At 52.6% G+C, this 27,259-nt stretch overlaps 1 protein-coding gene across 1 annotated transcript in view; it reads left to right on the top strand.

Annotated features, from left to right (window-relative positions):
- The first annotated feature begins 5,250 nt into the window (after positions 1-5,250).
- Positions 5,251-27,259, top strand: part of LOC126574209 (ecdysone-induced protein 74EF-like) — a 46,916-nt gene continuing 24,907 nt past the window's right edge. Inside the window, exon 1 of the mRNA XM_050234263.1 lies at positions 5,251-8,213. Within this exon, the coding sequence (XP_050090220.1) occupies positions 6,746-8,213 (1,468 nt within the window). The 5' untranslated portion in view covers positions 5,251-6,745. The remainder of the gene's footprint in view (positions 8,214-27,259) is intronic.

Below are 27,259 nucleotides of genomic sequence, written 5' to 3'. Positions count from 1 at the left end.
CTCGCCGGATGCCCGTGTTTGGTCCCGAAATCACGGACACACGGACCAACCGCCGGAAACTGCGACGCATCCCGTCGGGGGTATTTTATTTTCCGCCTTTTCCATGGAAAGAAAAGGAGAAGGAAAAAGGAAGAGGAGGCATTCGGAGAGATTGTTGAACCCTTTTTCCCGGTCGGGAACGAGAATTTGTTTTCGGCAGTTTTCCGCATCCCTCGCACAAACACACGCAGACACACAGACACAGACCGACCGACCGGACAGTCACAACATAACAAGCGAGCGACTTGGCCACATCCCGCATCCCGGTAGGTTCAGTAACCCTTTCCGGCAACAGCTTTCCGTGCCGCGTGATACCAAGTCGGAAAATCACTTTTTGGCTTTTTAAAAATATGTTTACCAGTCTTCCCTTCTCCCCCTCGCTACCATTGGTTCCGATGCCACTTATCTGCCACGCGGACACGGCTCTTAATCACTTTCGGTTCGAGTTCGAGACCAAGTCGCGGTCGGTCGCGAAAATAGTCCGCCTAAATCACAACAAACCGCGCAACGGTCCTAGCGATTCGGCAACGCACCTTTCGCCCTCGTTCTCTCTCTCTCTCTCTGCCCAAAGGGGCGCGATCTCGTTTGCGTCATCCTCACTGACGACGGACCTGTCGCAGTGTGCGCCACGGCGGCTACACTTCCGGATCATTCTTCGCAAGCGTGCGAGCATGTTCTTATGTTTGCCATTAAGTGTCAACAATTGTCTCCGTCTTGGTTCACCGGCGATGTGGACAGCGGAACAAATTCTTTTCACTTGGCGTCCCCAATCGTCCATCATCATGCCACATTAATATGCCAAAATGGTCGCTCACAAGGGAAAGAGAAGAGTCGAAGCTCTTGCCAGGTCCACGAGGCATTTGGTCGATTCGTCGCCTTTCTGAACGGCCACAAATCGAGATCATCCGTTACGTAAGCCGCGTACAGCTGGCATGGATCATGTGTTTCCCCCTTTTTTTTTGTCCTCCCCAGAACCAATCGAACACACTCTCACTCGACTCACTGGATCGCAACGACAACAATCCTTCTTGGAACTCGTCGGTGTCTTGCAATAACCGTCCCAGGGCACGTGGAAACGTTCTCTGGAACTTGCTGGTCCCACAGATTGTCACTCGTGTACCGGAATTAAAGTGCCCTGCGATGGCTTTAGCTGCCGTGTCGGTAACATGGTCACTTCCCCGAAGAACGCCTATTCCAGATTTTCGCCTTCGGTCCGATGCGGTCCGTTCTGCGTGGCCATTGAACCGCGTGAGAACCGCGGTAGCTTACCGGGAATTGATTGGTGACCGAGGTGCCGTTGAGTGATTGAAAGATTTAAAGCGAACTCGCCCGATGCGTCATGCTGTGTTGGCTGGCGCTATCGGGTATCGCAACAAGTCGTCCTGAATTCGACAGAACGTCCTTTCCTTCCGAGGGGCGCTCAAATTAACAATGCATAGCAGCTGGCCGCCGTGAAGGGGGTGGAAAGGAGAAATGTTTTAATTGTTTCCATCCAACAACCAACCGGCATGCCGTGCCTGCCTGCCTGCCAGCCTTCCTGTCTGCCGAAAAAGTCTGTGGCCAATACCGACTTCCCGGTCGTTCTCGCACTCTAAATTCCAATTACGCTGCTCGCCCACCGCAGACTCCATTTAAATTAATAATTCCCCGTTTGCTTCCCGCCACCTTTTCCTAATGCTCTCTGTTTCTCTCTGTCTTTGCAGGTGAGTCTCCGGTGCGAAAGCTTATTTGCATTTTTATTACCGAGGCCACAGTGTGCCGGCGGTAAGTCCGATGCCAGAACGAATTACGCTCGCTGCGTTATTAAAATTGGAACCACCGTCACCATCACCGTCGTCATCATCATCGTCGTCGTTCTCGTCATCATCTGCTAGAACCAGAGCTAGGACACTGCCATGGGATGGCTCGCCGTTTGTCCCCCGGACTCGGCGAATTAGGGGGTTTGGGGCTTGTGTCTTGTGTCAGACTTTGATCTAATGAAAATCACGCGGCATCAACTTTTCTCCGCCCTTCTCTCCTGCCAACCAGACATGTCTGCGGGCCAACCGCTGCTGCTGCTGCTTTTCCAGAACTCCTACTGAGGTCTGGAGATCGGACAAGAATCTAGGTCATTTGTCATAGTCTCTCAGTCTCCAAATGATCAAACATGGTTTATGATCCACACCGTGGTCCTACAATAAAACAGGGTGTGTGATGCACATTCCGAAAAAGAAAAAGGAACAGATCGCAGGTCAATAGCTGCTGCTGGCCACTATGCTGTCTGCTGCACGCTCGGTGGGTGGTTGTCACTTCTTTTCGGAATCGTTGAAGTGGTACACCGGCTGGTTCCTGTTGCGTGGCAGCTTGTTTTGGCATTCACGATCATTATAACTTCCTCTTCTCACCCTTCCGTCGCCGTCTCAAATATAGAATGACAGCTCTGGCATCGGTGTGCGTCACTTCCACCTATAATGTCGCGCGCCCATTATCTCGCTCGATCGGTCAACCTCTCTTTCGTGTGAGTGAGGATGTCAGGTTTGCACGGATGCAACCCGCCGCTTTCGTTTCGCAACACTCGGCGTCGGACGAAACCGGAAATCTTCCAATTCCAGTCCGTCCGTCTAAGTGACTTCCGTGCATGCACCGCACGTTCGCACAGCGACGATTCGGGACTCGGGAACAAACCCGTCAGCTCGCTCGATGAGGGAGTGGGGGCGCATGCAAATAGCCGTCACCGCACACCGCACACTTGTGGCAACGATGTCAAGGTTGTTGTGTGCCACAGACCGTGCTTGATGAGCGCGAAGCATGCAGTTCCCGGTGGGCTAATCTCGAGCCGGACAACACTTCACGGAGTGTCACACAATTTGCGCTCGCAATCGCATTCGAAGTTGGCGGGCTGCCTCATAATTAGCGACCTTTGGTTGGTGAACCGTAATGAGCCTGATAGGCACCGTAACATTTGGATTTTTCAACCGAAACCCCTGAAATGTACTAGAGTGTTATCATCCTAGGGAGCATTTGTTGAATGGGAGGAATGATCAAACACAAAGGCATCTAGATCGATGGTTGTTAGGGTTGTTGGTTACTTGGATTGCGGAAAAGAAATGCCGCTTTCCAATCATCTTACTGCTCCCGTTGACAACGTTGACGCACTCTGTCGCTGCACTCGATCACTCGATCTCGCAATTGGCTTCGAGCGAAGTTCTCGATTCGATCGGCGACTCAGCATAAAGAATAACCGGCAGTTTTCCGGGAGACCCCGTTTTCCCACAGTCATTTTGCACCCGTTTGCAGCATAGGAAGCTTCGGGAGGAGGGGGGGGGGGGGGTTAGAGAAATGGGAACAGAAAATGGGTGACGATTGGTAGGCACGACATGAATGCGTCAATAAATAATTAGTTGGTAAAGGCGCACCCTGATTCATTTATCACATAATTAGTCGTCGCGTGCGCCCCCTCTCTCTCGTTCTGTCGTACTTTCACTTACTTTCTCTCTCTCTCTCTCTCTGTCTCGGCTGTAAAGCGGAGCGAAAGAGAGTGAGAGTTAGAACGAGAATGGCAACCGATCCCCGCGTCCGCCATTGCGTGCGCCTCCATTGCGCTCCTGGTTGGTTACCGCGCCGGCCAAGCCTCCGCCTTCTTCAATGCATCCCTCTCACCCTGCACACTCACTCACTCACTCACACAGCCACTCATGATATCCTTGCGAAGGCTGCAAGGATGAAATATTGCTCCGAGCCCGAAGCCGCCTGGCCAGACGATCATATGGTGCGGTGTCTAGTCATCCACCCCCGCGACCGCACAACATCTTCTGTATTGACCCTTCCACCCCTTCATTGTCTCGCTCACACACTCCGCGCACTCGCGCTGTTTCCGTTTCGCTTTTCATTTTCCACCCCACTCGCCCGGTGGCCCTTCCTCGTAGTCTGTTCTGTTCGCTTTCGATTTCAACCCTCTTCCTTTCTCGTTCTGCCTGCCGCTCCAGCCGCAAGTTGCACAATCCATGCGCAAGAGAGAGGAGTTGGTCTCTCTCCGTTTCACTCTCTCTCTCTCTCTGCGTGTGTGCGTGCCGGTTCCGAAGGTGGCACGAGTGAGTCGAGCAGAAACACGAGAGCATCGAGCGGTCACTCACGAATGTCGAGCCAGAAAACAGCAACGGAAGGGTGGCTTTTTATCAAAATCTTACCCCACCACGTTGACAACACGATTCTGCGGGGCTTATGTTGGGAAAAGGGCCGAACACCTGGCCACAAAAAGTACTAGAACAATTAAGAATGATTCAGAAGATACTAAACGGCTAAAGAAAAATAATAACGATCATCAATGATTGGCGGATCAAGTCGTAATCACACCGGAAGTACGATCGATCGATCGATCAATCACCGATTGATTTCTAAACAACCAGCTTCACAACAGACCAGAGGATCCACTTGCAACACATGTGCTTGCTTCTCCAGAGAGGATTCCGGACTGGAAGTTCCAGCACTGATCAGAACTTTACCATCAAACAAGCCTTAGAAAAAAATGAAATAGTTCAGAAGGAACATACACAATATTTTTGTGAATTTTAAGGCCACAAATCTCATCTCTACAACTTGCGAAATCACCGCCCATCAGGACAAATAGCGACTCTAAAATCAAGACTCTACTTCACATCAACCAATATCCTGGCATTCGCATAATGGCCTAATTAGAATTGATTTAAGACTGTCCAATTTTCCGTCAAGCCCGGATTGCAGAGCAACAAGAAAAAAAAGAAACTTATGGAAACATCATCAATAACATGATAAGCTCTAAAGCCTAATACGCAGTTCCTCCCTGGCCAGAATGTCCTGTGGAAATGATCGATCACCTCCCAAGGATCAGCCTTCGAAGCGCAGCGATCAAGAAGGATACTTCTTTCCGCGCAATCTTCCACCTCGGAAACGCGCTCATCTCATGGCGTTGGTTGGTTGGTGGCCGCGTGTGTTGGTTGGTTTGGTGGGAGGAACACGAACGTCGAACACCCGAACCGCACGCTGCTGCAACCCTTTTCGACGACACGGTTCGGCTTTTCTTGGAACTCACCCTCACACGCATGCTCATCGCGAGAACTCGCCGCCTCGCAGCCACTCGCCAGCACGAGCTTTACAAACCAACAGCCCACCGGACCGTGACACGGCACCGTTGCCATCGGTTCAGCAACACCGCCAGACACGACACCGGACCAGACACCAGACAGCATCGCAGCCGTCCACGGGCCGCCCCAACAACAGAGGACCCGTGTACAGAGAGAGAGCAAGAGGCTCTCCTTCGCGTGTGGCCGTGTAAATTCAAGCAAACCGTGCGTTCGTGCGTCCGTGTCACAACCGTGCGTGCATGTGTGCCGAGAATCTGTATTTTCGCGGTGTGTTTTCTGTGATCGTTAGCCTTCGGTGCCGCTGCAGTGGCTAACGCGCTATCTCCTGCCGTGTGTTGTGACGTCCAGGTGCTGTTGTCGTCGGATTTGTGGAGAAGACTTTTAATCCACCAAACGGCCAGCGGACGACCAGCGTGTCAGCTGAATATGCTGAGCCCGTGAATGTTGTTGTGCGTTGTTTGCTGGAAGCAAAGGATCACTATAGGCGATCGATACCAGGCGGCGTGTGTTAATGTGGCGGGGCCAAAGATACTCCCCGCGCGAAAAGCAACTCCAGAACACCAGCCAATGTCTCTGGCACGAGTCGTCGAGTCGAGTCTGTTTTGTGGTGGGTGTACCGCGTCCCAATGTGTGCAACGTGACTCTTCAACAACTTGTGCTGCTCGTTGTTCTGATTGTTTTTGCTGCGGCATTTGTTACACTATAGGATCCAATTGAATGTTTTATCGGCGCCAGGCGCGACACTACCGTTGTTCGTTAGTTAATGTGTTTAAATCCGGAGACCGGCGTTCATTGTGGTCCCCCCTCAAAGAAGGCGGTGGCGGTGAATGACAAGCGAGTGAAGCGAGAGCGAGACCAGCCGGCGCTTAGCAACCACCATCCCGTTGAACCCGTTCCCCGTAGAGTTCGTGGTGCTGCGTGGTGACCAACAAGCAAGCATCGAGCTGGCTATGATATGATGGCCAATCATCACCGTTGCCATCATCGTTGTGCAAACTGTCATCATCATCTGTCCTACCGACAGCAGCCGCAGCAGCAGCCAAAGCAAACACATAATTCCGCGCGTTGCATAATCGATGTTGTTGGTGCTCGATGCTGTTCTTCGTAAAACGGGCCCAGACCAGACAGCAGACAGAATAGAGTGTCTGTGTGCGCGTGTGTGCACTGCTGGGAACGATTCTGGCCACCGGTGTTCACCGCTGTTCCGTTTCCGTTTTGCATTTCGCGGCTTGTCGACTCTTTAGTTTGCGATCCAAACCAATCAGTGCTTAAGTACATCCGTTTTTTTTGCGGCGTGCGAGTGCGTGTAATTTCTGGCCAATGTGTGTCGTTTGTGTGTCTGTTGGTGCGCCACTAGAGCTCCATAGTGATGTCCTCGGTATATCGACCGTAAGTGTGCTCGCGGTGCTTGAAGTGTCGCTGTTGTCGTGAGTGGAAAAGAGCGATAGAGAGAGAGAGAAAACATATCCTTTCACGTCATTGGACCGGAACAGCCGCGTAAACCCGGAAGAAGACACTGTTTAGATATCAATTCTGTCCCCGGAAGTGCTCCAGGACACGGACCGTAGTGTGGAAGCCGCTAGGCGGCATCCATCACCGACATCATCATGATGATGCTACAGCATCTGCCACCGTCGCACGCGTTCGTGGGAGCTGCTGCGGCCACCGGGAATGCTACCGTCCCATCCGTTCCCTCGGAATCACCAACTCCTCCTCCTCCTCCGCCACCATCAGCAACAACAAATGGCGCTCCACTGTCTGCACCGGCCTCTCCAGTAACGTCAGAAAGCCCTGCGGAGGATCTGCGCGACAGAGCGACACCACCACACACCGCGACCTCGATCGGTAGCTCTCCACCAAGACCACCAGCAAGTCCGTCGGAGTCCCAGTCGAGGATGTCGGTTGTACGGCAGCTAGCTTATCACAACCACCACAATCATCATCTTCACCAACACCATCATCATCACCATCAGCAGCAGCAGCAGCAGCACCAGGAACCACATCCAGAGCATCCCTATCGACCGGAACGATCGCGAACGGATTCGGAATCACGGGACGACGATAGTGCCACGAGTTCGCGAAGATCCCGAACACCTTCATCGCCTCCTAGCCATCGTGACCGAGGGGAACGCTCTCGATCGCGATCACGATCGGGATGCCGCTCGGTAACACCACCTCCCGGACAGACGGCCTCCCCGGCCCTAGCGCTACCATCCGCTCTACAGCCCGAACGGGCCAATGTCATACGGTACATCAAGGAGGAAGAGCTGGCGACCCTTCGCCCATCCTCCATAATTCGGCGCGCCTCACTGACTGGTGGTGAAGAGGAAAGGGGAACTGTGGTTGGAGTCGGTGGAGCATCGACGACAACACGCACCATCGTCAGTCCGGTGCCGGAACGTCGTCGTCACTACAGTACGGGCGAGGAAGGGGACGATACTGAGGACCAGCGAGGTCGTCCCAGGTCAGTCGATCAGCATCATCATCACTACGACCACCACCACCACCGGCAGTCCGCCAGTCCGTATCGATCGATGACGATGACATCAGTGTACGGTGGGCCACCACACGGCACACGGATCCACAAACGGTCCACCTCGAGCCACGATTCGGCTGCCTGCCGTAGCACCACCACGGATCACGAGGATTCGGATTACAGCGAGCGAAGTACGCGTCCTGTAGACCCGGCGCACCCGGGGCTCACACCGGCCAACGAGCGGCTACGGTTAGTGGCCAGCAGCAAGCGACAGCGGTCTAGCAGCCATCGGTTAGGGCATCGACCGCTAAACCGACGCGATGCCGACGATGAGGCGGAGCTGGAAGAGGAAGATCTGGACGAGGAGGAAGTGGAAGATGATGAAGAGGAGGAAGAGATGGAGGACGAAGAGCTGGATCTGAATGATGAGGAGGATCTGGATGCGCCGCTTGATCTCTCGATGAAAATCAAACGCCGACCGAGGAGCGGCTCGGTGACGGAAGACTCGGACGACTCGGCCGGTCCGGACTATGCGGAGCACCATAACCGTGGTGGGACCGAGAGTGCCGCCTACAAGAAGAGTCTAATGAAACGCTACCGTAAGTGCCACCACAAAAATGTTGTTCCCAAGCCGCGAAAACTCCCGCCAAGGGAAGTTCGCCGCCAATTCAACTTCTTTCAAGATCCAGGAAGCCCTGCGGTATTCCCGGAGGGGCGGGCCAAGTCCCGATCGATCTCGGAGTCCCATCCCGGTTGTAAATTGAAACTGTAACCGTTTCTCGTCGGAACTCGCTTTCAATGTGCGCCTCACGCACGCCCCTTCTTCTCTGGTGGTGCGTCTCACCGGCTGCTGCTGCACCGTCGATGCAAGTCGATAACACTTTTGATGGGAATTAGGTCATCGAAAGCGACGGCAATCGATCGATCCCTTCGCTTGCCCTCGGAGGTCCTTCTTAACGAGGCTGCTTCGTTGGAAACCCTTGGACGCAGCTGGAGTTCGGGAGTTTGTGCCCAGAACTCCAGAACCCCTGGCGAAGGTTGCACGGCCACGTCCAATGGGGGCATGGCGACAATAAAGGGTTCCTCGTCTGGTACCGGGCTGGTGGTTGACTTGCTAGCGACAATGGTCGTCTGGAGGATCTGATTTTCTTCGTCTTCGTCTTCTCTTTCTTCTGCTCCGGTTTTTTTTGGCACAAACACTCTAAGACCTTTGCATAATTCCACTTCAAACGAGCAGTGAAGTCGATGCCATCACCGCTGTGGGCCCGTTTCTGTTTTGCCGGAAGGCATTCTTGATTGAGCAGCGTGCTGGAGTACCTGGACTGAAGTGCAGCCGATGGTAACGGCAGAACGGTGTTGCAGAATTGTTGAAACTGCAACCATCTAACCATCTCTAGGGCCATATATTCCGCATGTAATCCCCGTGCGCTGCTGCGTGCAATTTCCTCCGCGGTACTCTCCAAACACCCGGACAACACGCCGCATTCCTGGCTGGGTTGGAACTGTTTATTTTTACTCCGAATTCCTATCCCTGAGCGAGAGAGAAAAAGCGAGTGATCCGTGCCGTGCCGCCGCGCACTCGCCTTTTTGGCAATCATGTTTCCGGGAGCTTATGTGCTGGCGGATCGCGCACTGTAGAAGCTCACCCGAATATTAGATCGTCTCCACCTTGTTTGACGTCAATCTTCTGAACCTCCCGCCGAGTGTACGTGGCGTGGCGGTGGGGGTCTCCTCTTCCGAATAAAAAACTCGGAAAAAAGCGGGAAGGAAGATCTTCTCCAACCGGGGCGGGGAGGTGTCGACATCGAAACCTGTTTAGCGTATAAGTTGGGAATTATCTTTTTGGGGGATGGAATCCCCAAATTTTTCGATTGGATGCGTTAGCGTTAATGCTGCTGCTAGGCATCTCTAGAACGCCAGCAGTCGCGGACTGACGCACAACCAATTTCGATTTGACGACAATTCCCTGTTTGGACCGGTTACTTCAAGAATTGTTAACTCGTGTTTAATCCATTCCAGTCAATGACTTATGGTTCACGATCGAGCATTTTAATCCTTATCACCGGACTTAAGAAAGAAGAAGTCCACTTTTCGGGGACTTTCTCTCAAAATCGAAACCCTCTCCCTTCCAATAACCTATTTATGTCGTGTAGTTGCTGCTACAGAACGAATAATCGCCTTACAACCACACACACTGGACGGTATCGATCGAGAAAATACCAGTCCCTAAACCACCGGCCAAACAGATGTATGTACTCCGGAACCACGGTCTATTCCGCACCACAAAAAAAAAGAAACACCCCTGACGGAAGATAATCATTTGCGAGCGCGCGATAGCATCCCGCGAACGCGAAGATCATCCGGCTGTCGATCCGAAAAGGGATTGTGATGCGGCGATGACCGCAGATCACCCAAACACCCACACTGAACGACCGGACGGAACTACCCTAGTATAGGGAGAGCGATGGAAAGGGTGAGGGATGATCCAGTGGGGGACGGGGTGGGTCAGTAGCAACCAACGCAAATGGGAGCCGCAAGTCCGGATTACACAACGGAACGGTCCCATCTCTCTCCCCTCCCATTGGTGACCGCGAAAACAGGGGCAGCATCTACTGCGCCCCTGGCCACTACTAGAAGCCCGCCTGTGCTCGGTGTGTTCCCTGGTGGTGCGTTGGTTCGCGCGAACACTCCAGAGAATGGCGCACGCGCGCGTGCTCGCTTGATTGGGGATGAGCTCACGTCGATCGCCATCTCTCCATCGCCACGCAGGAAGCCAACCAGGAAGAGTTGGAGCTCCAACGGAGAGACAGAGAGACAGATAGCGAGGGAGAGAAAGAGAGACATGCGCTTGTGTGTTTGCACTTGTTGGTGTTGCTGCCGCTGCTGAACACACAACACAAGGAAACAACCAGGAACAGGTTCGCGGGACATCGCGAGACCTTCCTCAGCCGTCGCAGTGTCTCTCTATCACTGTCTCACTGGCTGGCTGACTGGCTCGATGGCTGTATGCGTGTGTCTGTTTACGTACGGGATCCATCGTGGGGCTGTTGATCTCGCACCCGGTCTCCCGCGGGTGGGGCAGCGATTTCCAGTCACTCCTCACGCGTTCGCAATTTGCATGCCGGACGCATCATCATCATCATCATCGAGCAGCGCGACGCGATCATGTGCCCCCCGGAACTCGGAATTGTGCGCACCAACACGCTCGCTCGCTCGCAATACCAGCGTGTTTATCGTGTTAGGAAAGGGGAGGCGATGGGGTTCGTGACGATGATGATAATGTTGCCATCTCCTGCGGCACCACAGTACCTCCACCGATGATGACGGTGATGATGATGGTCTGTAGATCGCGGCCAGTGAAAGAAGAACTGGCGGGCGCGAAGAAGGAAGAAAGCGTAAACTGTAAATTAACTTAATCAGTCGCGATAGAAAAGGAGCGCAGATCGGACGGGAGAGAAAGGGAAGAAGAGATGGATGTCCACAGTACAGGAGGGGAACACAGCATCAGGCAAGGGGCAACTGAACTGAAGATTGTACTGGCGCTTCAAGTTCAAGGTCTTTTCCATCGCCAGGCTGATCGCAAGAAGGAAGGAGAAGGAACTCGCGAGCGAGCGAGCGCTCGTGCTCATCACACATCCTCTCGTCCACTCCTCTTCGTTTGCATTTCACTTTCTCCCCCCACCGACTGAAGATGATGCACTTGCTACTTGATCACCCTCCTCGATCACCCGTTTGTTCGCTGACCGTGGCGTAGTGAGCGCGCGAAGCGAATGGCGACTCAATCGTGCCCACGCGGGGTGAGGGTGAAGCCCAGGCAAAGTGACAGTTCGGATGTGGATGATGGATGCTGCAGCGCTTGCAGCGCGCTTGGTGCGGGGGGGACCCGCGCATTGCGAGTGCAAAATTTTGACTCGAATTTATGCTGATAACATCTGTGCTCCGGTTGACCGCACAATGCAATGCTTCTGCTCGCTATCTGTTTCTCTCTCTCTCGCTCTCTCCTTTCCTGTACGATGGATGTGATCATCCGTTGGGGGGAAAAGGGAGGATCTATTTTTAGGCACGTTATCTAATGCTCTTCTCGACCAAAAAACTGTTTACCATTTGGCTCGGGACGCGCTTTTCGCTTTCTGTGCTTCGTTCTGCCAGAAACCACAAAACTGCACCAAGCTCAACGTTCTAGTGTGCATGCCGTGGGTGTATGGGAGAGATAGAAAAAGGGAAGTGGGGACAGATGATTGAGCCAAGAAAAATGTTTCCCTCGATCGCCACCACCAACCACCTTTTCCTTGTGCAACCGTGACATGCCGAACGATCAAAATTAAAAATTCGTTCACCAACGCAGTGGCCACGGAACAAGCACGGAAACCCGGGGCGCGGTTCTAAGTGTAGCGCGAAATGGTTTATGGCCAGTGCAGGCGACCGCTAAATGCTGCTTTGCAGCAGCACCAAACAACCGGTGACTTCATTTGGTTCCTTCTTCTCCTTCGCGCAACGTCTTATCGCACATTCTAGAGGTTTTGTGAGCGCACAAAAACACACACTCGCGCGGCCGGGTTTATGGGATGCATCGTCGTTATTTTTTCGGGAGGTTACCGTTTCGCATGCCTTCAGATTGGCGATCATCATCATCAGCATCATCTGGCGTCCACGTCGTAACTCATATCGAGCAAAGTGGGGACGAGTTGTGGTGCCTTCCCCCCCTTGAGCAGGGTGGTTGCGATTTACGATTAGATCTGGGGGTTTTTTTGTGGTTCCGCCCCGGTGTGCCATTCGGTTTTCATGTGTGTTTCGAGGAGGAATTTAGGTTAAATGGTTTTCCCATGCTTTTCCTCCCACAACCGTTCACTTCGCTTCACTCTGAGGTGGCTTGTTGGCCGGGATTTGAATTATGAACCTTGGGGTGGCCAACAAAACCACAAAGAAGCGAGTGCTCGAGAGCAGGGGTAAATAAGAATCGCATTTTTGGCGGAAAACAAATGACCAACCAACCGATGACGAGCTAAACACCGGAACTTTGTACGATTCGCTGCGTTTGTTTCGTGAAGGTGCTGGACGCATGACCATGACCTATCTTACTACCAAGCAGGTGGTCAGTTGGTCCAGTTTCAACTTACTTTCTCTGTTTTTTTTTCGCTTAATGACGTCACTTCTCTCTTGAATCCCTTGAATATCCTTGGCAGGTAAACTTGAACCACTGATTCAATTAAGAATGAAAATAAAAAAGTTCTAGCCATAGAAGAATGGAGCAAGGAGTCCCCCGAATGTTTACCAGCCCTACTAATCAATGAGCGATCACGAAGATGAGCCCATTCGCCATCCAGCTCAATCACCAGACAAACAAAAAACCTTCACGGCTCGGCAAACGGGATGACGACGTGATGCGGGATCGATGCCGGTCGCTCGGTCGGTCGCTCGGTGGGCAAGGTTAATAGCGAGATAATTTGGAACGTGCCTGGGCGCAGGGTTTTCGGTGGTCTGACCGTGAGGCCCTCTACGGCGCACAGTCGAACGTGTCGTTTTGCAATTAGGTTAGCAAGTTGGGACCCCGGGAGTGGCCATCAATCGGCCAGCAGTTTTGTGGCGCCCTCATCTCCCAGCCAGCGCTCGGTCGGTGGACGTGGAAATGCCACAGAAGCTGCTGCTGCTGCTGCTGCTCGATTCATTTGACATTTGTCTTTGCAAGCACCCCGAGGAATGTAGCTGATAGGAATGTGCGGCCTGCTATACCTCGGTTGCAAGTTCTATGGCTTCCAAAGTGAAAGTATTCCTCGGGTCCCTCTACTCCGGCGAGCGCAACGAGTGATTTCCGCCTCGATTCTCGCTGACATTTCTCGACGCAGTGCGCACACCATGACGCCATTATGCTTAATGCACTCTGTGCTGGCTCTCTACACCACCCTACTACTAGTGATCAGCTGCGTCAGTGCGGTCAACAGTACCGGTGGGAAGCCACCTTCCACCACTCCTCTTCCCCTCCCAACCGACAAGAGCAGCAACAACGGATCCGTTGTGTTGTTGTGTGCATCGCGATTATACAATTCCAAGCGTCATTCCAAGCGAGCGCGCGGCGCACTCTCGCGCGCTAATAAAAACAATTCAGGACAAGGTTGTCTTCACTTTTGCACAAACATCCAACAACCCAACCCCACCGAGCAGCGCAGTCCAAGAGAACGAGCGAGCGAGCGCAAAATGTATGAGCGAATCCTCCCCCCCTTTGTGACTTACGCATCGAGTTAGCGAACAACGACGACCACGACGATCATCCGCTCCGATTATGAAGTATTTGTGTGCGTGCGTATAGGTGATCGTGTCACGATACACGCGCCGAGTGCAAATGTTGTCTTTCGCATGGCAGTGGCTGTCTCTCGATGGTGCGCCTCACTCCTAAATGGCAATAACCGATTCGATCAACAGACGCAACTGCACTTTGGATGCAGCCGATGACCGATGCCACCGTCCGATGGATCGATCAGGAGGTGCTAATTGGCCATTCGAGTTCCGCACTCGTACAGAGACGGCCAGATAAAGGTGACGATGGTGCTAGGAGTGTGATCACGCGACATCGCCCGCTTACAACCGTGATCATCGTGTCGTGTTCTCGGTGTGTATTTAGCCCGAATCCGCGTCCTCATTAGCGCGATCGTCAATAGCGACGATCAAGTGTGCGAGGCAAGGAATGCTCCAAAATAGCCCCAAAAAAGGTGTTCCCATTTCTTTGGGGAAATTCTTGAAAAATACAGCCACCGACCTAGCTGGGGCCATATTTGTCCTTCGAATCGAATTCGAAAACTGTTTTCGTCGGCACAACTGTTCCGTTGAACCTCACGTGTGTGTTAGCAAAACCTATTTTTTCTTTCTCAAAACCAAATCAAAATTTAGGACATCCTTGATCCATTGCTTGCTCAGCTTGCTCTAAAAGCACCGGCGCCGCCACCGGTTGACACCGCCCGTTAAGTAGCTGCAAAACAGCTCATTTTCGGGTTATCCAAACTCCAGTCAGCAGCTAGCTAGCCCTCTAGCTCCTCAATAACACTCCGAAGCACAGGTCACCGTCGTCGTCGTCGTCGTCGCCGAGGGAGGCATAAATCGCGAAACTTACCAGACACGTGGGTAGCGCGGTGGAGCTCACTCGCTTCGTGGTCGAAGGGACTAAAACTTTCCCGGTGATCCTTCTTCTTGTGTCAGACTGTGAAAGGCAGAAGTTCAGTCTGATCAGCAGGTCCAGCCTCTTGCATCGAATGAAATCCCAGTGAGCTTCCAAATCATCCGAATGACATTACCTCTTCCATAAACCATGTATTGCGCAAAGTTTCGGGCGTGCGGTTTGGCGGTGCCGTGACATCCGGCCAGATTGGACACCGGAAATGGGACCAACATTGCTAGACAATCCACAAGCAGCAGCAGAGAGTCCTTTGGTTTGATTGCTAATCTTACGGATCATAAATATTAACTTCACCGATGTGTGAATGTGTTTGGGTGGGGCGAGTTATGCTCTCCTTTTTCCCAGCCTTGTCGAGCCCCTGGAGCTTCTTTTTGGAAGATGTTACACGAATATCCACTACAGGGCTATTGTCTGTGGGAAAAGAGCATGCTCGAGGGCGAGATTTCTTTCCGTTAACCAGCAACCAGCATCTTGAACTGCAACGCAATCCTGGAGTGGAGGCCTCCGGGCATGGAAATGGCATTGCATTTCTTTTTTATGTCTCCATAAATATTTTATGATCCGCTGCTTCACCCAGAGCCGCTTGTTTACGGTGCAGCACCGGATAATGCAGCTCCCGAAAACAACGCAAACACATTCGCCACCGATTTGAGCGGTGGCAGAAACTGAGCAGAAACTTCTTGACCTTGACACACACAGGGTGCAGGGTGCGCATAAACGCATAAAACAAGACTCTCACACGAGCACAAGACACGCGGCACAGTGATAACGTGGTGTGTAATGTGGCGTGTGAAAAAGGGGCCCATTTTCCAATCGAAGGACCTCTAACAATCGAAGGAACAAGGGAAATTCCATAGGTCATGCTGATGTTGATGATGATGTCACAGGCGCAACGGACTGCACCTCCGATGCACTCCTCTACCGATGCGCTTACGTTGTTCACGTTCGGTTTCGATCGTCTTTTTACGACCTACTTCAGGAACCGTGTCGAGAAGGGAGGAGTGGACAATAGGAGCACCACACAAGCGAGCTTATACCTTTCACCCCGCTCCGGCGATACGATGGCCTATACGATTTTACGAGCTTCCGACGGTGGTCGTAAAAGCCGTTGTTCAACCGTCGTTCCCGTTGCAGCAAAGGCGTGGAAATGGTTTTTTTTTCGGTGTGTGCCGAGACTAGCAGCCGCCACGATCACGACCAGTGAACAGAAGGTGCACACAACATGGTGATGACGTCACGAGGTCAGGAAGTAGACATTAAATTTGTGCATCGATACCTTCGTCTCGTTGGATGACGATCGCGAGCACTCAGCTTTCCTTTGATCCGCTCCATCTGTCCACTTCCAGACTGTCTGCGTTGCGCAAAGCCACCAAAGATTGCGTTGCGCCGTCCGCTTCTGGCCACTGTACGATGCTCACTGCGCTCCCGTCTGCGTCTGCGCTTCTTCTGCCTCAAAACTTCATCTTCTTACCATCGCTTTCTATGTCAATCTCCTGGGGGGGGGGGGGGGGGAGGCTTCATGCGACGAGTGCTGGGGCGCTGGTTTGGGGGAGAATAATCAACGGAATGATCCGCGAGCAACCGGCGTCGGAGTTGAAGTCAAGCCCGAACTCGGAGCCGGATATTTGCATCATTCATTGAGCAAAACTGTCGCAACATCGTCGCGCGCGCCTCGCGGAAACCGGTCTCTGGTCTCGCTTCTCGCTTCTGGCCTAACCAGCCAGCCAGCCAGCCATCAGCCATGGCGATCAGCTATCGTGCCCCAGACAGCCGGTGGTGGGGTAAGGCCTAAGGGAAGCGTGTGTCGTCCGGTCTCGATTTTTTTTTATGCGCAACGATTGCCAAACGGCCAATGGCCGTCGCTAGATGGATCGTTGGATGGCCGCCGCGCGGCGGGATGGAATTATAATGATGCGACACCCAGACTCAGCTCGCTTCTCAGCTGTTCACGGATTGGAGCACAATTCGATCGCCACAAGCGCGGCCGTAAAACCGGAATGGGACACGGAAATCCCTCACCCTCCCCCTCACCGTCCCGGCCAAAGGTTTATGTCACAGTTAAGGTTCTTTTGCGCTGCTTCTTCAGCGACGCCTCGTATCGTTCTGTTGCTTCTGTCGCCACTAAATGAAGGGCCAGCGAAGATGTTCCACTCGATGTCGCTGTCGGTGGAATCGATTAAACTGTGGAACCCCCTTTCGGGCCATAAAGCATTCGTGGTCGCATCAACAGCACCGGCAGCAGTAACGTCTAAGCCTCTCTCTCTAAACCGCCGTCGCATGCCCTTTAGCAACATGGGTCTCAGCATGGGCACCCCGGGGGGAATGGCCAAATTATAGAAACCAAGATTACATAATGTGCACACCATCACCACCATTGTGTGGGCAACCCGGCAGTCGAAAAAGTCGATTTTTGTCCACCACAACAACGTCCCAAAAGTCCACCGGCAAAGCCTCGGTGTCGCGGTGTGTGACAGTCGAGGAAGAGCTAACAGGCCACCACCGGTCCTTCAGAACAAGCGCCGTGGTGCCGTAGCGTTTGGCACAATGACCGGCAATCGCATGTGAAGCGGCGAGCTCTCGAAAGCCACGAACACCGGCGACATAATGATTTCGCGAAACGCAACTCTTCGCCTCTCTGCCTGTGCGCCATCACGGAGGTATACCTTTGGTACTTATTCATCTTCCACCTTCCGAGCACAGGTGATGTGTATGCGTGTGTTTGTGGTCATAAAAGAGAGAGAGAGCTAGGGACCGTGAGTCATAAGCGGAAAAATGGCGAACCAGCATTACATAATTTCCCGTCTACCACATGTAGCACACCGGGGTGGTGGTGTCCATAGACCGACGCGAATGTAGTGGCATCAATATGCAAACGAATGAAGCAGCCAGCACCAGAGAGAGAGAGCAAGAGAGAGAGGGTTAGTGGACACAAATTCCGGTCACCATTTATTATTTTACTATTCACCGGAGGCGGAGGATGTGTGATGTTTGACTGTTGAAGGGAACACTCCCTCTCTCTCTCTCTCTCTCTCTCTCTCTCTCTCTCTTGTACCAACCATTCCCTTCTCGTTGCTGATATCTTGTGTCAAACTCAAATGTTTTGTTTAATGATCTACTGTTCGGTGGATTTTGTTCCCCATTCTCTCAGGCCCAGACTTTTTTGGGCCTAGACACTAGAAGAGAGCCAAACGGGACCTACCGAGCGGTATTACGTCACGTGACGTCATCTTAGCGCGCGCCCTAATTGCACGGTTACGTCGGACCATCGTTGAACACACTCGTTGAACACCCGCTGAAAGTATACTTCAATGCTACCCGGGGAGAGAGGAGACATCATTAACAAGCGTCTCCTCTCGCCAGCCAAACACATACACTTTCGATTTCATCGCGGTCACTAATGACGAAGGAACGGAATTAATCAAAAGCCATCCACCGGAGGTGGAAACGAGGAAGTATAGTGTGGAAGTGGTGACCGAGTGACCGAACAGCCGCAGCCCCAGCCGCAGCCTAACCGAATTTCATGTTCCGCGGCAGGCAACAACCGTTTCTGGGTCGCGAGTTGGGCGAGGAAGCGAACCGCGAAGCGATGGCGAAGAAGGGCAGAGAGAGTGCGCGCGGCAGTTCGCGGATTGATCGCGCATCGCACTCTGTTACTGCACAGTGATCGCCGGATGAGCAGACGCTCTGCCCGCGTGTGTGTCTCTGTGGGGGGAGGGGGAGTTGGTAATTTAAAAGTTTAAAAGTTGAACATAATGGCCACCGTCCGTGCGACGAGCGACCGCATCGTGCGGGGGTGGATTTTATGCAAAAACCAACCCCCTCTCAACCCCTCTCTCAGGGTACTCTCGTTGTAATCCAAGGCTTTTGAGCGAACGTGAAGTGAAAGCAACCGATGTTGTCTGGTATTATGATAGAAGAGAGGGAAGGAGAGACTCCACTGGCAGGAAGTTGGGAGCGCGGTAGCGATAAAAAGACGCGGCTTGCGGGGAGGGGCTTTTGGGACACACTTTTGGCTGGCTGGCTGGCTGGTGAATGAAATCGAAAGTGGGTCGTTTTTTCGGGACGGACCGACCTGGTGTGGTCACCGGAATTGTAATGCTTGCCCCGGTCTGGTTGAGGTCGTGCATCGGAAAGGGTGATCCACCCTTAGCTACCACCACCATCACTAGCCCCACGATGATGGTGATGGGGACCGGGACCGGACGATTACGCGACCACCCCTAACAAACGTTGCGAGTTGCAGTGCGGACGTGATGCAATGCGTGTTGCGGTGTTGGCTTTTCATTAGTGGAGGAGATCTCCAATCTCTTGTGCATCAACGCTCCACCGTTTCAACTACCTCCCCTGATTCATCTGGTAACCTTTTTTAGAGTTCCCTCTAGTGCCGAGAGAGAGAGAGAGAGAGAGAGAGAGAGAGAGAGAGAGAGAGAGAGAGAGAGAGAGAGCTAGAAGGAGAGGGTGAGAGAGAGACTGAAGCACTCGCTAGTACCGGATGGAAGGTGCTGGAATCATCGTTCAATCATCATCTTCCAACGAGTAGACTTTGTGCACTAATGCTGTAGCCGGATTTGAGCTACACTTCTCCTCCTCGATCGAACCGTTCGATTGATCGTGGGGAGCATTTCCGCTAGCGAGTGATCGTGTGTGAACGCACAACACACAACACACATACTAGTGTGTGGCGAGCAGATCGTGAGCAGGAAATTCCATCTCTCTTGGGGCCCGCAAAAGCGAAACCAGCGTCGTGCGCGTCACCACACATCCTTGGCACAGAAACGTCAGACGTGCGGCCACAGCCAGCTCCACCGTACTCCACCCCCGGAGTCTCTAGAGACCAAGCAAAGTGAGCTGCAACTCTACTGCAGCCGTGGTGTACTAGCGACTACTACGTCGACGTCGACGACGACTACTTCTACTGCGACAGACAGCGTTTGTTGTGGGATGTGCAACTGAAGCAGATGCACCGACCATCGACAGCTGAGTAGAGCACACACATAAACACACGAGTGAAGAGCATGCCAGAGGCTCTCTAATGCATCTCGGGGGAGGTGGATGTCTCAAGACGCGGAAAGACGCGTGAATGAAATGATGATGGCGCTCCCTCAACCTGGGGGAAGGGAAATGCAAAGATGTCACCACATGGTGGGAAAGGGAAAAGTAGCAACATGAGGGACCGGGGAAAAGGTCACTCGCAGCAACGCAGCACAGCTAGCTAGCTCTTCCTGCGCCGGGAGGTGCGGTGCGATGCTCTGCTGCTGTGCATAAAAGTAGTCAATTGAGGTAAGTGGGACAGTACTGCCGTTGCGACTGATGCTGCTTTCAACGACATGTATGCAGCTGGCAGGACCACGGCGAAGGGAGATGTGACCGGTTTGGGGGGGGGGGGGGAATAGTGTTGCATTAAAAATAAAAACCCCACCATACAAACACCACACGAGTGCAATTGGCATGCATTGCAGTCTAGGCATAGGCCGCGTGTTGCACCAACGAGTTTGCTGAACTCACCCCCAAAAAGGCCTCCGATCGTGGTGTGTGGTGAACTACTTCCGTTTTGCATAGCGGAACAGCAGCACTCCCCGCACCCGATCGCACTCGATCAACGTTGGTTTGACCTAAGAAAAGGCATATTTTTGACGAATTTTTGTGAAGAAACCATTCAACTTATTTTTCTCAAGTGAATAGCATATTAAACTACAACTTTTGAAGAATATTTAGTTCTACTTTGGGGAAGATTTATTAAAAACTGCATCCATGGCAACAAATACATGAACGTGCGTAAAAATATATGTCACGTAACGTAAAAATATATGTCACAAAAAAAATTAAATACCGAAGCCCCCCTTAATTAAAGGGAAAATGATACCTTTGGTAAAAATCATTCTTTCTTTCCAACCCAAGGCCACGGGTGCCTTGGAGTGTGGTCTTGTCTTTGCTAGAAGAGGCCATTCACCATCTCACATGACAAAATGACACTTTTTAGTTGGCCATAATTTAGAACAAGCCCACATTCCCCCATTCGGTGCACAAAGAACCGTATACCGTGCAACGACCTAGCATCATCATCAGCGCCGCCATCATCCGTACATTCAATTTGCCCACGCTCGCTCGGTATTCTCGTTGTTTAGGAGGTGTTTACATTTCGTTCTGGCCGGCTCAGCGACTGATGAGTGAGCTCGCACTCGCGTTCGTTTGCATGATACGTTCGCAAAGTGGAGTGAGGTGATCGTACTGCTGCTGCTGGTGTGTCGTAAGTGACATTTCTGTCTGTAGCCGACGATCGACCGAGTGACCGAAGTGCACAACCGGCTCTGTCCGCGGTTGATGTTTGTACAGGTGTCAGACTGTTCTTCTGCTTCCCTCGCCCCCCGAGAGCCATCTCATTCTCATTCGATTTGAGGTTAGAATTCACCAGGAAGTGACATGAATTGCGCGTGACGGATGCGGTGGATCACAGTGGATGCCAGATGGATGGGGATGGGGGATGGAAACAAAGCTCTCTGGCTGCTCTGTTGTTCCGCGCGAGGGTGCGTAACCGGAGCGGAACAGGTCGGTGGCAGCGCCAGTTGTGTTGTGCCATTCTGTGTCACTCGATGCGGACACAAAGCCTGCTGTGACCTGGCAGACCGAGATTCCGAGAGCCGATGCATGGTGCAAGTGCATCACTTTGAGCAAATTGGTTCACTCTCTCTCTCTCCCTGTCTGTGGAGAAGCTGGAATCCTTCCAGATCCTTTCGATGCAGCTGAACAGCTAATGAACTGAACGTTGGTCGTTGGTAACCTTTTAGCGCTCGATGTTTTAAAATGAAGTCGCCTTCGCTCTCTTTCCAGTCCTTGGAGATGCATCTCGACATCCTCTGTCTACTCTCTGACACAAAATCTAATGCAACCATCAGCTCCACCGAAAAAACAGGCTGTCGAAAGTTTAATGCTCCTCCATAAACTACATGCAAGCAGCAGCAGCAGCAGCGCTCCTTCGTTATCCCCCACCTTACCGTGCACTGAAATCGAAAGCACGAAATGCACTTATCCTTGTGCCACAACCGCAAACCAGTGAGCTTCCACGAATAGGGGGAGACCGACACCATGCCATGTCCACGATGCCAACCAAAGTCAACGGCCAACGACGTTTCGAAGTGCATAAACAGTCAACCGCACTGCTGATTACGAGCCTTTGTGTCGCTGGCAGTGCTGGTGGTGGTCGCTGGTTTTTGGGGGAACAAAATTGAAACAAGGACCACCAACCTTCCTTTCGTTCGTCCTTGACATCACCACCGTCGTCGTCGCCATCGTTGAAAGGGAAATGAACCATTTTGGTAGTTTACGGGTTTTCTGGGTGGGAGTAGGGAAGAAACCATTTTCCTGCATACTGGAAGGACCGACGTGACCCCACTCCCCCATCCAGACATGGGTGGAAGTATGCGGCAGTTGATGGTGTTGGTGCCCGACCAAACGACCAACCGACCTGACCTGCCCGTGAGATGTACCGTTCGATGTCGACGTTTTTCTGGTGTAGAGCGAGCGAAGTTTGTTTTAATTATTTATTCAGTGTTTAATTAAACAACAGACACTTTCACAACATTCGCAGAGGGAGACCACGTCGGCGACGATGACGGGACGGGACTTTACTTTCCTACGGCGAAAGTTTGGCTCCGGATGTTACCAGGTCTAGTCCTGGTTGCCCGCCTGCTGTTGCCGGGCAGCTACTGCTCCTCCACCGGTGTTCTCTGGGGTCCTGGAGAGAATGGAGTCTAATATTGGTGCTACCGATCAGAAGTGCGGTCGGCGTAATTTCCTAGGAGTTAATTAAAGGTTCCTAACCTCATTCGCCGAAACCGACCGCATCAGGCATGTCGTCCAGCTACTTACTTCACTGCTATCGAGCCACCAGCGCCTACTAGCGCTATTTGGCTGCAGCGAGAGAGCTGCATTCAAATTTGTTCGCCAAATATCGCAACAACACAAACTGCGTGTTTGCGTGTCTTTCGCGTTAGAACGGAGAGCCACGACCTCTCTTCTTCCGGGATGCCGGCGCCACCGATGATGTTGATGATCGGTTCATCAAACAATCCAACACACGCGCGCGCTCGTCAGCATTACGACATGCGCCACCGAAAAGCTGAAGGAAACAAAATTGGGTCGATTGTGTGTTCCAAAAAAATGGGGAGCGGGAACAGGAGAGGGCATACTATATGTGTGACGTAAGCCGGCAAACCAATAGCCGGCCCTCCCCTTAGGGCATGCCGATGGGTCTGGTGAACCTGCGGGCATGATCCGGAACACCACACGCACAGGCGCCACCGAGCACTGGCACCCAATATCCAAGTCACGATCGACCGTGATCATATTACGTCAAAACCCACCCGAAACCCAAGACGGCTTGATGGCAGCAGCACGGCCAGAGCGTGAGGAGGACGGGAAGCACGCTCTATTGTGGAAGAGACACCGCGCATGATGATCATCATGGGCAGAGAGCAACCGAAAAAAAGAGGAAGGAAAACAACAATTTGGCCACCGCATTATAGTGTCGCGACTCGCGATCAGACGATTCGTTTGTTGTGATTTGTTATGATAGCTCAAGGGTCTCGCGACACACGATAATCACCATCATGTCACGTACGGTTCGCTCTCAATTGGAAGCCATTTGTAACATATTTCTCTTTCGTTCAATTGTTAATCATGACAGCACGCATCTGGGGGGGCGTGGAAAACAGGAGGAAAATGTGCGAAAAATGATCGAAACGATCAAGTAATCGCTGCTTAGTGGTGAGTTAACGGGGGATCCCAACTCACTTCACGCAGCTCCAGCTCAGCAGACTCACCAGTAGTCGCAGTGGGCTTAGCGCAGTAGGCTACTGTGCTACTGTTGCTGCGATGCGATGGTGTGTCGAAAGAAGCGGAGATACCAAGCGCAAACCACAAACAACAACACCAAAAGTAGTGGCAAAAAAGCGGCGAAAAAACCTGTAATAATAATAGTGGAGAGCCCAAGTGGATAGCGAGGGGCCGGGCAAATGGGTAAAGAAGGGGTGAACCGTGTGGTGGTGAGGATGAGGATGACGATGGTGATGAGGAGGTGGCGACACCGTCGCATGGCGACGACGACGACGACGACGTCGGCAACTGAACGCGGGCCTACTACTACAATCTGGGTCAAGGCTTTCGCGCGCGCTCTGTCAGTGCGGTGTGGTGGCAGCGCAGAGTGAGCACTACACAAGCGCCAACCAGCGAGCCAGCCAACCAGCCAGTCAGTCAGAGGGAGAGAAAGAGAGAGAGAGGTGGGCTTATACATAAATAATAGGACCGCCATCCCCCTCCCCATTGGCGGATGGGTTGCACCGCTGCATCGCGCATTTGGTGTGCCTAGTGCCACTCTGCGTCTGTATCTGTGTGTGATTGTTTGTGCACCATCGGGCCCGCATGGTGTACCATCACAGGAAATGGGTATCGTGTTCACACACCACACCGTGGACTGAAGTCGAGCTCACCTCACTCAATGGAGTAGTCGCACTCTGGTGGGTTTACTACAACAACAGCATCAACGGCGGCGGCGGCGACGGCGACGACGGGCATCCGAGCAGTGACAAGCAGTGAGCACAACAACAACAACAACAACAACATCGCTTCGGCGGATGCAACTCGATGAATCGATCAACGAAAAGGGAAGGGTGGTTGAGCTGAGATGAGAAGGACCGGGCGTCCCCTTCGCCCTCTTCTTCCGTAGTAGTCTTCGCACCTCGCCGCATTTTAGATGAACCGTGGACGCAACATCAGTACAGAGGTGGTTGGGGATAAAGAAGAAGAATCGAAATGCCAAGCGGTGGTCGTCGTTGTGGTGGAGGTTTTTTTTTACGGTGAGGCAATCGATACTCAGGCCACCAGTCAGGGTTCGTGACTAGCGCACGGCGAGTGACAGCCGCAGCCGCAGCACTGATGAAAGAGAGAGAGAGAGAGAAGCGCATCAGACGATGTCTCATTTGCACCCTTCTTCTATTGTTTTCGCGTGGTGTTGAAGAGAAGAGTACGACTTAAGTCAGTCAGTCGGGGGAAGTACAGCACAGAATGTTTTTCACGAGAGCGATTGCCACAGACACAACCAGCAACAGCAACACCATTCGGCAGAAGTGTCATCCAGCAACTTGAACGAGGTGGTGCCAGTCGATACCTGTCGAAGCGAAGTAGTAGACACTTTCCCCCGGACAGTCTCGCCCCCCATAGTGACCGGTTTTGTGCCTGAAGATCTCGGCTACTGCTAGTGCGACCGACCGAACAGGGCAAATCTCATTACGATAATGGTAATCATATTTCCGCTCGCTCACTCGCCCCAGATTGTCCTCACCACAGGGGCCGTGGACCTGAGACTGAGAGTGCCCCAAGAAGTTCCACCAAGTTCACCAATGATGAACTCCGGGAGGGCTTTAGCAACGGGGGAACATCATGGAAAAAGGCGACGATGTGAAAACGGGGTCGATGCGACGACAATATGCTGTGGCACCGTAGCATGCGGTGCTGTTGTGCGCGCACGTTGCACACAGCGTGCGGTGCTGCAGTGAAAAAGAAAGCCGGAAGTTGGCCAACGGTGGCCGCTCCACTCGCTCCGTAGGTCTGTAGGAAACGCCTGAGAAAGCCAGCTGGTGGAGTAGGCCAAGGTTAATCGCTCGTCAAACCAGCCAGGCAACGGGTCGGACACCGCTATTTGTACTTTCGACTCGGTGACGTTGAGGTAGGTTTGAGATGAGCTGTTCCGGGCCTATCTGCCGGTAGCTCGAGAAGGGCGGCATTGGGCCGATTTCTTTCACCCCATCTCAGAGGAGTCAAGCTACAGCTGAGCTGCTGGAATCGCGTCTCAATGCTAGATTATGTGGCCTACAGACGTGCCTGTACCGGGGTCCAAGGTTGCTTCTAAACTCCTGATCACTATTGATGACTTCTATTTATAGCAGATGTCCAAGACGGCGAGATTGTCACGTACCGACCAGTATGACATACTTTTGCGAAGATAAAATTCCAATCCTGCTCGTTCAGAGATTCCTCCAGGGGCTCTCAGGCATTACACATCGACATACCAAGATCCGCACGGACACGGACTTTGCACGAACAGTAACCGATGCGGAGTTCTTTATCAAAAGTTACTGTTCAATCGAAAGCATCTCAGAAAGGACCGCAATGGTATAGCAGTAAAAAAAAGCATCATTTTGTAAGAGTTCGCTGTCATACCGGACCCAAACTTACGCAACATCCTTCGCAAGGGTATGGCATGTAAAACATTAATGGCTGTAATCCGAATCAATTATTAAATTTTACACCGGAAGACTCAAGGAAAGGAAGAAGTGCCAGTCATCCGTGCCAAACATCGCGTAAACATGACCATGAAGCACACACAGAGACTGTCACGCCCGTTTTTCGCCCCCTTTTTCCTGTGCTGGAACAACGGTTCTAAAGTGCTTTACACGGAATCGCTCTTCCGAACGCGGGCTCGCGACGCCCAGGAACAGGAAGCGATTTCGGCGTGCAAATAACTCAAAACAAATCGTTACACGGTGCCTCTCTGAAGTGCCAACGAGTTCGCGAGAGAGAGAGAGAGAGAGCACACTCTCGGGTATCATCAGTGGCCCCAAAAAAGGTGGCCTCCCTCACCCGCCCAAAAAAAAAAACAACCCAAGACGGCTTTTTGGGGATTGGGCCACGATGCCATGCCCCATCGCACCACAAGACCCGCACCGCACCGTCTAGCCGTATTGATCCACCGTGGTGAAGGCGTTGTTTGCGCGGACACGGCCACGACCACGTCCTCAAAGACATCTCACGGATCGCATCAACATCTCTCCGATGTCGCTCCAATGCTTCCTGTCCTTGTCGTCGTCGGCAGCAGACAGAGCGACAATTGTACAAAGCGTGGGCCCCTCATGGTGGTAGTGTGGCAAATGTTTATGTTTTATGTAAATTAGAGAGCCTACCAACACGACGGAGCCAGGACGATCCGGAGGAGCCGGAATCGATCGATCGGCAAACGGACCACGGCGAGACACACTGCCGTCTGACATCGCTGCTCAGCTGTTCCTGTCTGTCTCTTGGTTCTCGGTGTTCGCTCTCTCCGGAAAGGCTCGCAGCAGCACATACTCGGGCTCGGCACTTTCACTCTCCTTTTTTTTGGGGCCAGTGCTCGGCCTCAGTCTCACACCAACACTAGCAACACCGACCGGCTTTTCACAGAGGCTTCCGGAAGAGTTTTTCCGACCGGCGAGGACGAGGACACACTCGCGAGCGGCTCCGACGTCGGCTACCACTACTACTGCCTAGCCAGGCTTGTTGCCATCGTTTGTGGTCGATCGGAATCGGCCGGTTTTGGCGACCGAGCATGACAAACGGTTATCGGGCCATGAACCACGGACCTTTCAGTGCGGTTCCGTTTTCTACCGATTAAACATTCTATCTGCAGTGCCGCCGGATACCATGGACACCCATGATGGCATGATGGCTCAA

Source organism: Anopheles aquasalis, chromosome 3 (assembly GCF_943734665.1).
Source record: "Anopheles aquasalis chromosome 3, idAnoAquaMG_Q_19, whole genome shotgun sequence".
In the NCBI taxonomy this organism is placed as follows: domain Eukaryota; kingdom Metazoa; phylum Arthropoda; class Insecta; order Diptera; family Culicidae; genus Anopheles; species Anopheles aquasalis.
This window is presented reverse-complemented; position numbering and strand designations above follow the sequence as displayed.